At 29.2% G+C, this 15,971-nt stretch overlaps 2 protein-coding genes across 9 annotated transcripts in view; one reads left to right on the top strand and one right to left on the bottom strand.

The window, feature by feature from the left end:
- Positions 1 to 1,030: 1,030 nt before the first annotated feature.
- On the bottom strand, positions 1,031 to 11,994 carry LOC138938865 (cyclic AMP-responsive element-binding protein 3-like protein 1). Its single transcript, XM_070306213.1, has 5 exons — positions 11,538 to 11,994; positions 6,206 to 6,668; positions 5,805 to 6,076; positions 5,036 to 5,576; positions 1,031 to 2,053 (listed from the first exon to the last, which is right to left on the bottom strand). Exons 1-5 carry the CDS (start codon positions 11,640 to 11,642, stop codon positions 1,638 to 1,640), a joined length of 1,797 nt encoding a protein of 598 aa, XP_070162314.1. The 5' UTR covers positions 11,643 to 11,994; the 3' UTR covers positions 1,031 to 1,637.
- Positions 11,995 to 12,454: 460 nt separating this feature from the next.
- Positions 12,455 to 15,971, top strand: part of LOC138938741 (tyrosine-protein phosphatase non-receptor type 11) — a 6,040-nt gene continuing 2,523 nt past the window's right edge. Inside the window, exons 1-7 of one of the 8 annotated variants that reach the window (XM_070305958.1) lie at positions 12,455 to 12,699; positions 12,945 to 13,198; positions 13,459 to 13,581; positions 13,699 to 13,893; positions 14,035 to 14,197; positions 14,973 to 15,085; positions 15,270 to 15,618. In XM_070305958.1, coding sequence (XP_070162059.1) covers positions 13,137 to 13,198; positions 13,459 to 13,581; positions 13,699 to 13,893; positions 14,035 to 14,197; positions 14,973 to 15,085; positions 15,270 to 15,618 — 1,005 coding nt within the window. In that variant the 5' untranslated portion in view covers positions 12,455 to 12,699; positions 12,945 to 13,136. Of the gene's footprint in view, positions 12,700 to 12,944; positions 13,258 to 13,458; positions 13,582 to 13,698; positions 13,894 to 14,000; positions 14,198 to 14,972; positions 15,086 to 15,227; positions 15,619 to 15,971 lie in introns of those variants that run through there. The other 7 variants (XM_070305962.1, XM_070305957.1, XM_070305961.1 and 4 more) reach the window with 7 other exon arrangements.

The following is a 15,971-nucleotide window of genomic DNA, read 5'->3' as shown; positions in this document are numbered from 1 at the left end:
TTATACTAAGCCAGTAATATTTTAAAATAAAATCAATATACTTTCTTTATATAATACAGTCTTTAAAGTCGATAAAAACTATGCCATGTTTCAATCCGCCTTATTTGTTACATACAAAATTATGGAGTTAAACAATTCGTATTTCATTATTTTATGTTAACTCATGAATGATTTATATTGTCACATCTGCGCGACAGCCATATATTATAACTTTTATGCCTATGAGACTTATTCTAAACATTATTTTTTTAATAAGATAAATATCACATAGAAGTGTGATCGACGAAAAATATGAATATATATATACATAATAATAATCGAAGAAAATAATTTGATGGTCAGACTATCAATAAAATTGTATTTTATATATATATAAGAACACATTATTCACAAATATAAGTTAGCCAAATTTTATAGAGCTTATAAAATTTAATACTAAATATTTTAAACAGATATTTTCTTAAGTCAATGTACAAAATACAACTTAATTATAATCAATTGCCAAGTTACAATTTTCTTCGATTTTATTATCTTTAAAATAGAAACCTTATAAAATATTCTATTTTATACCTTATAAAATAGAAAAAAAAAGATTTGTATTGAACATCAAAATGTTTTAGGCAATATTAAAACTATACTTTGATTATAAAGTGACAATATTAAATGTATATGAAACTGAGAGATAGATTACAAAGATAGTGTAAAATCAAAAAATCGAAACTATTGACTATATAATTAATATATTAGCACATACATACACCGTCCTGTTATTATATGTTTATACTTTTTTTTTTGACGTAGATATCATTCACATATATGTGAATATATTTACATATAACTAATTTTAAATATATATAATTCATATGCTTATCTTATATCTTTATTAATTATAGAGCTATATTGCATTTATCATTAAAGCTATAATAATGTATAACAAATTTTATGACAAACATTATAATTATTTACAAAAATCTTTTTCATGTATAATTTCAAAAATTATGAATAATACTTATAATCATAAGACTCTCATAAGTATTTATATATAGCTTTTATAAATAAATATTTAATATATATTATCTAATCTTTAAAAATTCTTGGACAATTCCTACACAATTTCTATATTATATATAGATCATATTAGCCAAAGAACATATATATATATTTTTTCTTGCAAAAATGGTTAGCTATGGTCGCTTGCGGTTTACAGTTTAATATTAAATTGTTATATTATAAAGCAAATAATAAATAATAAAGTAAATAATAAAGTCAATAGCAGATATAGTATTTGAAAAATATATTGACTCTACATTTAGAAAACATTATAATTGAGATTAGCTTTTAAAAAATTATTCTGATATTGTTAGATCTATAGATATATAACAATAGTTAGACAATTGTTATTCAACAGTTGCATAACCATTGTATTTTCTGAATGTAGCTATTGTCTCGGATATAAAAGATTTGCTAGAACAATTGGGCATTAGTAATATCTTAAAACGAAGGAAACATATTTATCCCATTTGTCGTTGCTATTCTAATATTACCTGACATATGGTTTCTACTTACTTTTCATGGATTATCAAGCTAACATTGTGCATGCAATAAATGGTGCACCATTGCGAGAAACGTATTTTATTTTATTTATCATGAGGCATCTGGACAAGAACTGTTCTAGTGCCTTCAGCATCAGAGATATTGATTTTGAATTCGTTAGTAAGAGTTTCAATCTTGTTTATTACTTTGACTGTCTTCTGCCCACCAGGATTTGGCGGTGGCCATATATCGTCCAATGGAGGCTCGATATACTGTTTATTTGTTTTTGAAATAGTAAGATATGGTTTTAAACCAAGCGTTCCTCCCACATGATTCATAGAAGAGATGTACTTAGTTGCGACTTCATTGTCAATGCGGGCACGTTTATAAACAGGCATCTGCATTACCGGACTGTAATCATGGTCTAAGAGGCCTTCAACTTCTTGCAACAGTTCTTCGCCATATTGCTGTAGTTCTTCGTCCATTAATTGCTTTGTGTACAATAAAGTCCTCGAGCGGCCTGAAATTAATTAAAGCAGAATTATTTCATATCAACATAATTAATTCAATATAATTAATTTATTGCTAAATCGTAAAAAGGAATGCAGTTAAGAATACCTATTTTTTAAATTTTATGATCACATGACTGTAGTTAAAAAAATATATTTGTATATATATATATATGGTATGAACAAACGTATATACATAACATCTCAATGCTATTAATGAAAACCATAATAAAACAATGTAAAGAATATTTATTATATTATGGTAAAATATTTCAACATCTCTTTAAATAAAGAATCATAAAAACAAAAAAAAAAATTTTTATATGGTTTTTTTTTACAAAAAGTCTTAGGTCTACAAAGCACCAAATTTTTGTAAAAAAAATTTTAAAAAACGCCTTGACCAGGCACTTAAAGTAAATCCATTTTTATTGAAATAAATTTTTAGAAAAAAGGCAGAAAAAAAGCAGGCTCACTTTACAGAGAAACAATGAAATGGAATAATAAATGAATATAAAAAAATAGGACTGATAGAAAAGAAAGATGGATAGGAAGAAAGTTTGCAAGAGATTTCAAAAGAATATGAATATTTGTGACTACTGAGTCAAAAACATCCTAATGTAAAGAGCAAAAATATGAAGATAGAAAGAACTTATGGCCATAGAAAAATGTCAAGATAAGTATAAAAAATGGACACTAGATTAGATATGCACTTCTGAATACAAAGTAAAAAAAGAAACAAAGAGGCAGACATTGAAAATAGAGATAGGCAAAAGAGCACTAAGATTTGAAAAAAAGATCATAGGAAAATCTTCTAATAAAATACTTAAAAACTTTTTAGAAAAATAGAGATAAGGAGAACGGATAAAACTAGAAATGAAAAGAGAAGAACATTTTCAGAGAAACGGAATAAACGGCTTAAAAGTTGAAAGACAAAAAGAAAGAAATAGCAATATAACAGAGACAGCTTAGTAGAAAGAGATATAGACAATCAGAAACAATGACAATACAATAAAATACAGGAAAAGCTAAATATAATGTAAGGTATAAAAAATTGTATACTTTAGATGTTCCTAAGAAAATAAGAACAGAGAAGAATCACCAAAAGATTATAGCGAGATATTGATCCGAAGAACTCAAAAATAGAGTCTGGTAAAAACAGGGAGACAATCCATGCAAATTGTATCTAAGAGAAATAGAATAACTGCGGTTGTCGAGCTGCTTATTCAATTACGTAGAAGACTGAATAGGATAGATGAAGAGTGTTTTAAAATAAAATAAAAAAAGAAATTGTTTTATTATAAATTGAATCATTTGGCAGGCCAGTTTTTTTTAGATATAATTATATGTATATTAGAGATTCGTTATAGTTAGAAAAATATATTTAAAAAAAAAAAAAAAAAACATAAATAATACAATCTTTATCAAATGGCATGAAATAAACTATAATATTATTACTATTATATTTTAGTTGAAATATCTACATCAAAGTTGCACAAAAGAAAAATTGTCTGAATGATAAATGGATCAGTGAAAGGAGAATGCTCTCCTGTCTTTATTTAGAAAGTGGTGAGACTACTTTTTAACAATCCTATAGGCACGCTACGATTCTTGCATGATACAAGATATCTCACTAAAAATTATACAGTAAAATATTTTGGAAACATTACGTTTTTGAAAAGGGGAAAAAAAATATTGCAATTTGAAAAAGGATGATCAGATCAATTTGACCTATCATTAATCTCTTTTACTTTTCATTTGATACATATAAACGACAATATATAATAAAACATTATGTTTTCTAGTATTTGAGTCACGCGATTTGTAAATAAAATCTCTCTTTTTCATTTTGATTAATATTCATATTTATATTTTCCAATTTTCAACACACACGCGCGCGCGCGCGCACGCACACACACATACACACAATGTTTAAACTTAGAAAAAATCAAGCGACTTTTCATAACAAAAGATAATTTTGTACAAAAGATAAAATAATTATAAATAAAAAATAATGAAATATCTTCAAAGCTATCAAAAAATTTATTTATTGCTTTCTTAACGAGTTTAGACAACATTAAAAATTTCATGCCTGCTATTTTTTGCAATATGCAATTATGACAAAATTCGAGAACATTGATTCATCAGAATTTATGGAATTTGTCATGTGCTGTCCAATACTACAAAATAAGTTCGAAAAAGCTTGATAAAAAATCAATATGCAGACTATAAATAAGAATAAGCATTTTTTTCAAATAATAATTAGCAATAATATTATTACATTACCTCAATCTATATATATATATATATATATATATATATATATATATATATATATATATATATATATATATCCTTTTTAAGTAAATAAATGCATATCTTTATACAAATAATTATATAAATAAATAAAAATTTTACTTTTTTTGCAACGTTGTTTGCTCTTTAAACAAATTTTAATAATTTTAGTTTTTTTAATGCTAAAAATCTCAAATTGAAAGAGTACATTAATCTGTCATTACGTAAATATTTTTATCAATGTCTGTAATTTTACTGATATCATTGTTGACATTTAGTCTGTGTGTTTCGTGATTATTTAAATAGTGATATGATATCAAGAACAGACATTCAAAAATTGTAAATGTTATTCACAAAAAAATATTTACAAATGTTATTACAATACTTTCAAATTATTATTCAGACTTTTGTATCTAATCATTGTACCATTTATATTCTATACTATATTTGAATATATTATGTGTTGTTTAGAGCAAATAGAAAGACGAATATTAAAAGATAAAGCAAAATATTTTTAAAAAATATTATATTTCTTCATTTTTAATTTCATAGAATTAAACATTCCAAGATAATCTCTGATACTATCAAAATATGTGTTATTATTAATGTAACCATCAGTTTGAATTACTAGCAGCAAAATGTAGAGTTAAAAGAGATAGATGATATTTTATGAAAAATATAAAAAAAGTAATAGAACTTACCCGCCAATGATGCTTTCTCTGATTGCTCCTGCTTTTGAGTTAGATCGTTATTATTATTGTTGGAGTGTGGTCGCAAGTTCGGTAAAGCTACGAGAGCTAACGAAAGCAGCAAGACCATTAGACAAGTTGCTGGTTGGGCGCTCTTGTTGCCTTTTTGTATAAGCGTTTGTAGTCTCTTTAACTGACCGGCCAGACTTTGATTTTGCGACTGTAAGACTTTGATCCGCTTCAGCAAGCTTATATTTTCCTCTGTGCACTGTTTCACACGATCCTCCAAGCCATCCATATATTCCTTTTTTCTCTTACGAGAATCTTGCGCAGATATCTTGTTACGAATTTTACGTCTGATTCTCTTTAATTCACGCTCTTCATGTTTGGTCAATGGATAATGACTTGGCAATGTGATGCCCTCTTTTTGCAATAGTCGCTTCTCTTCGGCATTTAACTTGAGTCGCGGATAAGGTGAATCTGTTTCTGATGGCACCTCATCACTCGAGTTGCAACTTTTATCACTGCTGGAATCCTCTTGCTTAATAGTCATCTAATTTAATTGTAATACAAAAAAGTTACTCAAAACAGCATCAACTGAATATAACATTGATATAATTATATGTTTTAACAAATGTATAAAAAGAGCTGATAAATACATCATGATTATGTAACATGTGATTGTGATTAATGATATAACTTTGATATGGATATATATGGATAAATAAGTTTAAGAGATTATTGAAAATTTTTTAAAATATATTCCGTATATATTGCCCACCTGAACAGGTTTATTGATAATGTTTGCTTGATTGATTTTAAAGCCTTTCAAATTTTTCGCTTGAGTGGCTGTCATGATTTTAATAGTTCGAACTTCCTTCATGTCTTTCAGACTCACTGGCAATAAAATAGACCGTGGATTACCAGATCCATTACCCACAGGAGTGACACGAATCAATTGTCGAATATTCTGCTTTCCATTACAAGCCAAATTGCGAACATTCATAGTATTTTCCTGTGGCGTAATACGAATTTCTTGTTTAGGTGCTGGGTCTGCAACATGCAAAAAAATGTGTTATTTTTTTTGCCTGTTACATTATTTCTTATGAATATATTAAAGAGAAAAAAAAAATTATATTAGCACATATAAAAAATATTTTGCTTGATATAATCGAATCTTACCAATGTCAAAAATCGATTGCTCTGTGGCAACAGTAGTGTTTGTATTTGACGTAGTATTGTTTGGCGTTACAACGGCAACCAGAGTTTGTTCATAGTCCATCTCTTCGACCACGTCAGTTGCTGGTGAACCAATATTAGAGCTCATGACAGATCTGACGGGGCTGTCCATACTGCCCAGAGACGGACTAGCTGCAGGTTCGAAATCTACATAGTGTTGTGGACTGCTCAAATCGGAATTGCTGATCTCGATCTGCTCCTCCGCATTATTATCCGTCCTCGACAAAAACGGACTTAATTGCTGTTCGTAAGGAAGACTTAATATACTGGAAAGTCCACTGTCCGACGAAGAGGACGGGACTGTTTCCAGATCCTTGCCGATTAAGTTGAAATCGAGTTGCGAATCTTCCTCCATCTTCAAGATCGAGGCAAATAAGTCGTCGGGATTCGTCGGACATTCCTCCGCCTGTAATAATCATGTACTTGTCACTCTTTTTTTCTTTTGTATACGTATAATTTTTCTATATCGACATACATAATATTTTATTAATATACACAAAATTCGAAAAATGTAGAAATTAACAAGTTATTTAAACAATTAAGGAATAAGAATGTAAGATTAAGATAAATTAAGAAATAAGAAAGTGATATGTAAAGGGCTTTTGTAATCAAAACATTTCATGTGCCACTTAAACATGTATTATCATATACATACTATTATCCTGGTGAGAATAAAATAATAATGTGACAAGCTTATCAGAAGAAGAATAATAAGAAAAGCAAAGTACTTTTACATTTTCATTTATTATAATTACATTTTCTCTTATTATAACGTAATAATTTTATTATTATAATAATAATAAAATAATTTTATTATTAACTCTCTCTCTCTCTCTTCAATATTATATATGTATATAACACACATATTGATACAATATATACACATATACATATAATATCATATAAAAAAATAAATATAAATGTGTATTGACATGCAATGTAGACTTAAGACAAGCAACGAAAAGTTCCGTAATCTAACGGTATCCGTTCGAAGGTCATTCGCCGTGTAAACCGTACACGATCGTAAGTTTGAGAAAAGATGGAAAAAGATATCTTTAAATTGTGTAAATGCGTTATAATACTAAAAAAAGTTATTAATAATAATTGTTAATAATATACATGTATGTTTGGAAAAAAGTTATTAATAATAATTTGTAATATAAATAATTAATTATATCAACAAGAAACAATATATGTACATATGAAAAAATGTTAAGAGAAGTTTTAACAAACATAGATAACAATAAAGATTTTGTTTGTATAAAAATGATAGCTATATATTATGTACTGCCAAATTCTGAGATATGTATGAGTGCATTTGCCATATGTTATAGCATCTTACAAACTTATTGCTTTTGTTTTTTAAACATACTAAATGAAGAGAACTTATTTTAAATCTTCTCTAGTGTTTTACAAATCGGTATAAATACGGATATAATACGGTATCGTACGAAATATATTTTTCCCATACAGCACCGCAAGATTGCAATAACATTGCAGCAACATTTTTCTGCAAGATTGCAATATTGCAGAAACATTGCGAAATGTTGCTGCAACGTTGTTATGATATTGCAGCAACAGTAAAATGTCCGCCTACAGAAATATTGCAATATAATATTGCAGCAACATAACAATATAATATATATGCAATAATGCTTTATGTATATTTATCGATATAATATCCTTAACATATGAAAAAAATAATAAGAAATTAGGCCTATAAGAGTCAGGATTTAGCATGTACCATATATAGATTTTCTGTATTATAATAATAACGAAATTATAAAATGTAAATTTTTCAGTACACATTCGATTTCCTTCAGTGACAGAGAATATCTAAGAGAAATAAGAAAAAACCAGGGTTGGGAAAGTTACTTTATAAAAGTAACTCGTTACCGTTACCGTTATTTTTTCTAAAAAGTAACTCGTTACCGTTACTCGTTACTAATTTTAAAAAGTAACTCGTTACCGTTACAGTTACTAAAAAGTAACGAGTCGTTACAATCTCCGTTACTTTTTTACAATACAAACTAATAAATTATTTTGCATAAGAAAAACTTTTAAAAAATTGTAAGCAAGATTTCATTTAAGGTTTATTACAAAATAAATGATTAAATTTTATCGAAATTCTTTATTAATTTTTAATAAAATTTGTTACTCCATAGTATCATCATTTAAATGCCCTCTTTGTGGTGTTAATACAGAGCCACCGATGCTAAACATTCTTTCTACAGATGCACTGCTTGGTAGAGCTGTATTATATTTAATAAAAAGTTTTTTAAGTTTTGGATAGTCGTTTAACATTTCTATATTACAATTATTTGATTTTAAAAACCGTTGCAATTCTTCTTGTTCAGATTCATTTTGCACCATTTTTTGCTCAAAAATGAAAAAATCATCGTGATCGTCAGATTTTCCAGCTTTTGAAGAATTTTCAGTTGATCGGATTCCCAATAAATCCTCCAAGTAATTTTCAGCACGTTTTCTTTTTTCTCCGGTTAACCAGTTTAACTTAAATTTTGGATGTAAACATGCTGCTATTATTAATTCCTTTGTTTCAAATATTGTAAGAAATTTAAAATCAAATATAGTAAATTAAGCGACATTGTTTGTTTTATTGAAATTAATACTTTTGAATCAATAGTTTAAAATAAAATAATATTTTTCAATTAAATCCTTATTTAAAATTAAATAACATATGTATTAATCAAATTAATAAGTTATCTTTTATTTAAACCTTGCTGAATAGCTTCAACTAATGAATGGCACTCTATAAGGTCAGATTTATTGAGATTTTCTAATTTTCGTTGCAAGGTACTTAGAACTGGTAGTAAATGAGAGCTCTGCTTTTCCGAAAAGATAAAGCTCTCATTGGATATCGCGCGTCGCGTCATCGCACTGGTCTGCAAGAGCCATAAGTTGATCAATCACATTCAAGCATTTTTACAACATAATAAGAATGCTAATTGGTCGATTTGCTTACGGCTTTACGGTTAAGATAAAAATTTTATCACGCACAATAGCAAGAATAATATCTTAAATAAATCAAAAAATTTGAAAAAAGTAACGATAAAAGTAACTGTTAAATTCGTTACTCGTTACCGAAAAATGTAACGAAGTTACTTTTTCCGTTACAAATAAAATTTGTAACGCCATTACCGTTACAGTTACCGAAAAAAAGTAACTGTAACGGTAACGGCGTTACAAGTAACGCGTTACTTCCCAACCCTGGAAAAAACCCAATTTGCAATTGTGTAAATTCACAATTTCTTTGTATTCGAAATATTCAGATATCCGGATGCAAAAAGATTGTGGTGAATTTACGCATACGAGTTTTTTCACATCTCTCTTGTCTTTATATAATCTCAATATTTATTTATTAAAATCTGAAGTATCTTGCATATTAGAAAATTATTATCAAATTTTTGATTTTATATAAGAATAGAAACTATTAAAAGAATTCTTAGTCCAATGTCTGAGCCCCTGTATTGGGGTCATATCATACGACTTAAATTAACAAAAATAGTTATTATATCTTTTTAATCTTACTAGCCGCTCTTTGTAAATTTTATATAATCATCATGACTAAAAATTAAATGCGGAATAGATAGCGCAACATGAACGAATGAACTAGCGATTATTGAATACTTTTTTTGTAATATTTTCGGAATGTTGCTGTAACATTGCTAAAGTTATATTGTAAAATAATGTCTTTGCAATATTTCTGCAATATTAAACTGCAATATGCAATATTACAATGTTGCAGCAATGTTGTTGCAAGCTTCAATGCTGTATGGGTTTCGTTTTACTGGCAGACTCGAGGCTGTACGCGCGAGCACGTGGATGGTTAGCGCCATATGTTAATTAAAAAATCGACTCTAATCAAACTGGTTTTAAAAGACACATCTGTGTGTCTTTGCGACATTTATTTATTTATATTGATATAAAGCGCATATAATTTTTGTGAAATAATTTTATATATTAATATGTATATATTATCATTGCTCTACTGATATCGTGAATGTGCTTTTCGCATGATCTTAAACAATAAATTCAACATAATCTTATAATTACGATTACGATAAAAGCGATGTAAATTGTTTGTAGCGAGGAAACGTAAATAAATGAATGGAAGTCCCATTCTCGTGTGATCTCTAATACAAGAGCACGTGCGTGCTATCTCTACCATATGTTAATGTAGATTAAACACAGTTTTGCAATATATCCGAATTTATTTAATGAAACGTATATGTAATTTTCAATAACGAACGAGATTGTCGTTACAAAAGTTAATAAAATTGCGACTTTAAACGAAGTTTCAATAATCGTTGATCATATTATAAAATAATCATTGCTAAAATTCATCGGTTTCCGCTAATCGATATAATTGTATCATTTTGTTTTTTAAATGAATAATTAATCGAATATGCACGAGAGCTCAAACATATGTACGTTTTGATAGGATTTGTATTAATAATAAATAATGTTTTGTTTCACACATTGATTCCAGTTACATTTTAATGCATTTAAGTAAATCCTTCTCGTATTCAAAGGATCTTTAAGGAAATTGGAAAACAAATAGAATATAACAAAATATCTCATTATGATCTTTCTGCAATAAATTTTATAGCTATTATTTTTTTTCCGTGAGATAAATAATCGTTAGCATATCATTCAATCGAAATGAGATACAATATAAATTAACAATATAAATATAAATATATATCTAATCTCAAATTTAATTCTATCTTTTATATAAAAAGCATATTTCACATAAATTAATACACGCAATCATAAGATTAAATAAATCGCTTTCTTCGAAAGTGCGAAACAACATAAGAAGACAACAGATGTTACAAAAAATAAAAACTTTTAAATTAAAAGTATTTTTCACAGGAAAATATTTTTCATCGTTTTTAAATATTATTTAGATATTTCCAAAATTAAATGAGTCGATGAATGATGTTCGGGAAATTTCTACATTAAATAGATGATCTTCTGTGTGTGGAAGCAAAACATCACGAAGAATGTCAATTTGTTTTAGATGATGATTAAAGTAAAAATCGCGTGCGTTATGACCGTATCAGACTATGCATTGAAAATTGAAGATTAAAAATTGGAATTTGACTAATCAAAAGGGACTAAAATTTCTTTGTCCCGATTGGTCAAATTTCAATCTTGAATCTTGAATCTCGATGTTCAATGCGTAGCCTGATACGGGTTTTAGAAGCATGATGGATAAGATCGTGGAAAATAAACGAGACTTGAGACTCACCGCGATGACATCGTCGCCATAATTATCAACGAATAGCTCATCCTTAACGTCCCCTTTGAGAAACGTGTCTTCTAGCAAATCGAACAGGTTCATATCTGACGACATTACTATCTGATTTCGTATATATCGAACTCGCAATTATAACCGTGATCGCATTAATTTCTCACGCTGCTAATTTCGTCGCTGGCCAATGTAAAATTGTAATTCGAGGAAGAGCCGACAATTCACTCGAACCTGCCCTCGCCCCACCTTGGAGCGCACCGTCCGCGCGAAACGCTTTGCACCCGGACACTATTTTCACGTCGACACTTTTTCACATTTTCAACGTCCGTTATTGTCTGAAGACACCGGTACAAAAACTGACGCAATTTACGAGTTCTCTTGGCGATAATTGTGCAGCGCTAGAAACTCGGTTGCCAACGTGGCACCAGTAAACCAGCGACACACGCGTGCAATAATATATGTATATATGTATCGTTACAGTAAAAGCATCGATAAAATACTATTGAAGATGGTTGAGCTTATCGGAAATTCGTGTAGCACGAAAATTTTTTTTTTGAGAGGGAGCTTTTTCCAGCAAGAAAAGATAGACAATAGTGTCACGCAATTGGCTATTAAATAGAGAATTTTTAAAGTTCCTAAAATTTTTCTATTTGACAGCTAATCATATGATATTGTATTTGTTATGTGTTTCTTGCTGGAAAACTCCAAGAGCTTGCTTTTGTAGAAATTTTTTGAGAGCTTGTCTTCTAGATTTTTTCGAGAACTTATCTTTTTTAAGAATTTTTCCTTTCTCTCACGAATCTGGTATTTCAATGAGGCTACGTTCAATGCGCATGCGCGGGAAAAAGTATCTCTGAGGGCAACACCCGTCCTGTCTATATATTTTACATGTCTATGACTTTGCCTCGCATCTTTCAAGTGTGATGGTCGTCTTTTTTTTTTTTGTTTTCGCGTGCACCGAATACAGCTGGATATTGCTAGATATGTCAAAGATGACAACGATGGTGGCACTATTCTCAGCCTGACATCCAATCCCGCTCGGAGAGTGTCGTGCGATTGAATTCGCGTGTATTCCAAAAGGGTCGTTATGAATCATTAATCGTTGAGTTGTGATTGTAAAAGCTGCTCGGATACACAACCGCGACATGGCATCTCGCAGGTGAAGTATCTTTCCATTTGCAAAACGGGACGAGTGCTAATTTAATGATCGCGCGAGAGATGACCGCGATGATTCATTATCTCTCGTTTTCCTTATTGACTTTAAGGATGTTCTTCTTCCGAGAAATTATTTTGCTCTATCGAATAAAATAATCGTATTTAGTTTTCTTTTATCGCGCGCGTTTGAGTATCGTTCGCAGATTTTTGGTATGCGCGAAAATCATAAACTTATCTACTTATCTATAGCTCTTCGACGGATCTTAAAAGTCTCGCAATTTTTAACGAGCTCGCGCTCGTTCGTATATATTCGTATCTACATTATATTAATTACAAGAACAAGGAGCGTTTCACGTGCGAGCGAATGAGTGCACTGGCGAATAAATCGTCATCGTTGGTTGTACAGAGAGCGGCATTTGTGTGCTTGTTACCATTTTTGGTATGATGCTGTTTCTGCTTGCTCTAATTGGTTTACAACTGACATACCGTCTTCAATTATTCAGGCATTTATAATTGTTCTTTGTCCATCTTTGTCACTAATTGAGGACTATAAGGTTTTCTTGTATGTTTGCAAATAGACTACTTTGTGATAATTTCAAATATAAAAAGTATATTAATAATTTCAAAAGTTCTAAATAGATCTAAAAAAAAAAAATTCTAAATATATAAAGACAATGAAGCAATTAATCAGAAAAATTACCATGTATAATATATAAAAAAAAAAAAAATACTAATGCAAATAATATTAATATTTGAATTGCAGATGGTTTCACCCCAATATCACAGGTTTAGAAGCAGAACGTCTATTAATGGAAAGGGGATATGATAGTTCATTTTTAGCACGACCGAGTTCTTCAAATCCTGGTGATTTTACATTATCTGTCAGGTAAATATAAGAAAAGCTTATTTCTATCATGTAGACATACAAATTAGCTGTACAATTTTACAAATTATATAAATGTATCAATATGTAATACATTAAATATCTTGATCTTTTTCTCAGACGAAATGGTGAAGTGACTCATATTAAAATACAAAATACGGGAGATTTTTACGATCTTTATGGTGGTGAAAAATTTGCCACGCTTTCCGAGTTGGTACAATTTTATATGGAAAACGGTGGACAATTGCGTGAGAAAAATGGCGAAATTATAGAGCTCAAGTATCCTCTCAATTGTGCCGATCCTACAACTGAAAGGTACATGCATTTCCATATAGACATGTGCACATGTTTGCTTAATATCTATCCTTTCGACATGCTTGGTATACTCGTTCCTTGTTAATATTTTGAATGTACCGGTTTAGTACAGCATATGCTAATAGTAAAATGTGGCTCAAGGTGGTTTCATGGTCATTTGTCAGCGAAAGAGGCGGAACGATTAATGCTGGAAGGCGGGAAAAATGGATCTTTTTTGGTGCGCGAGTCTCAAAGTAAACCCGGCGATTTTGTATTGTCCGTACGCACCGACGATCGCGTCACTCATGTTATGATACGATCTCAGGTTAATGATCTCATATGTAACATTCATCAACATATTTAAGATTACAATTGAATGTATGCATTGTGAACTCGTCGGAACTAAGCAATGTCTCTGTTGTGAATTTTTCTCTTAGTCCCCATTCTTATTCTGATGACATATGCACGGAATGAAAATGTACGTTTTGGTTTTCATATAAAGAGAAAAAAAGAAATAACTGGAAGGAGCATAACTTGTAGGTATATTAAAAACACGAAATTTTCTGTCGTGATCTTTTTCTGACAATTATTTATACATCTAAAAGCAGAATGATATATTTATCCATACACATTTTATATATATATAAAATATATTCCAAATATTTTATTATATGATTCTAGGCTGAAATTATACATTGTGCTTTATTCAAAAGAATAGTATAATATTGCAAGCATGATGTAATCAATTATAATTATTAATTCGATTTACACTTTTGTTGCTCAAATGAAAATCTTATACTCTATCTCTTCAGTTATTTTCCTTCCTTCATGATTTTTCACTCATGTTCTCACTCTAATGTAATCACATGGTCATGTGAATAGTAAAAGAACAGTGTAGGAAAGAAGTTTACTTTATGGGTATTTAATTGGTTTACAATGCGGGAGTTCACAAAATGGACATTTAATTGTGCACATGTATATATATATATACATTTTACAATATTTTATATATTATTCTATGATACTAAACTTCTAACTATATATGCATGCATGTATGTTGAGAATTCAATGTAAATATATAAAATTAATTACTATTGCAGGATAACAAATATGATGTAGGTGGTGGCCACAAGTTTGACAGTCTCAGTGATTTAATAGAACACTATAAACGAAATCCAATGGTTGAAACAAGCGGGAGTGTTGTACATCTTCGGTAAGATAAACTTATTTAATAAATGATAAATAATAAATAATATACATAGTATTTATAATAAAATGATATATTTTAAACTTTGCATTAAAATATTTTCTTCAAATTTACCATACTTTTTCACTTTACGTTTATTATTTTTCAGGTTTGAAGATAAATATTCACCAACAAATGTTATTGTTTGTAGGCATCCATTCAATACGACACGTATTAATGCTAGTGATATCGAGAGTAGAGTCAAACAATTACACAAAGAAAATGGCTGTTCCAACGGCCGGCTGTGTTGGAATGGAGTTGGAAATAATGAGGGTGAAGTAGGTCGTGGCAAAGGAAAAGCTGGCTTCTGGGAAGAATTCGAATCGCTACAACAGCAGGAGTGTCGACATTTATTTTCGAGAAAGGAAGGTTTACGCCCAGAGAACCGCGCAAAGAATCGTTACAAAAACATCTTACCCTTTGATCATACTAGGGTACGATTAAAAGACATAGATTCAAACATCCCTGGAGCTGATTATATTAATGCTAACTATATAAAGGTAGGTAATATTTCTGTTTTTTTTGTTTGCAAGATATTTCATAAATATCTTTTCAGATAGTTTTTCTTCAGAAAAAATATTGAATAGATATTAATCATTTATCGTGCTTTTACAATTTGTAACATTCAGCTTGATCTTTATAGTTTAACTTCAAATTTAAGTTTAAGAAAGTGAATTTTACGAAAATTTACTCGAGATTAGTTGAATATATATGACTGTTACCTTTTTTTCTGAATTTGAATTTATTATATAAATTTTTCATTTTTTTTTTTTTAATTATTTAGAACTATAGATATCTTGATATTTTTATTGAAAAAAATTTATTTTAAATTGGACAAAAAAAGAACAATAAT

This window comes from Polyergus mexicanus, unplaced genomic scaffold (assembly GCF_030449975.1).
Source record: "Polyergus mexicanus isolate NDT 795.1 unplaced genomic scaffold, iyPolMexi1.0 SCAF_13, whole genome shotgun sequence".
NCBI classification, from domain to species: domain Eukaryota; kingdom Metazoa; phylum Arthropoda; class Insecta; order Hymenoptera; family Formicidae; genus Polyergus; species Polyergus mexicanus.
Note: the sequence above shows the minus strand (reverse complement) of the source record. Positions and strands in the feature narration are given on the sequence as shown.

Coding starts and splice junctions, on each gene's coding strand:
- LOC138938865 (XM_070306213.1), bottom strand. CDS start 11,642: ATGTCGTCAGATATGAACCTGTTCGATTTGCTAGAAGACACGTTTCTC. Junction 5,577..5,804: donor TTATCAATAAACCTGTTCAG/GTGGGCAATATA, acceptor CAATTAAATTAG/ATGACTATTAAGCAAGAGGA. Junction 2,054..5,035: donor AGAGAAAGCATCATTGGCGG/GTAAGTTCTATT, acceptor AATTAATTTCAG/GCCGCTCGAGGACTTTATTG.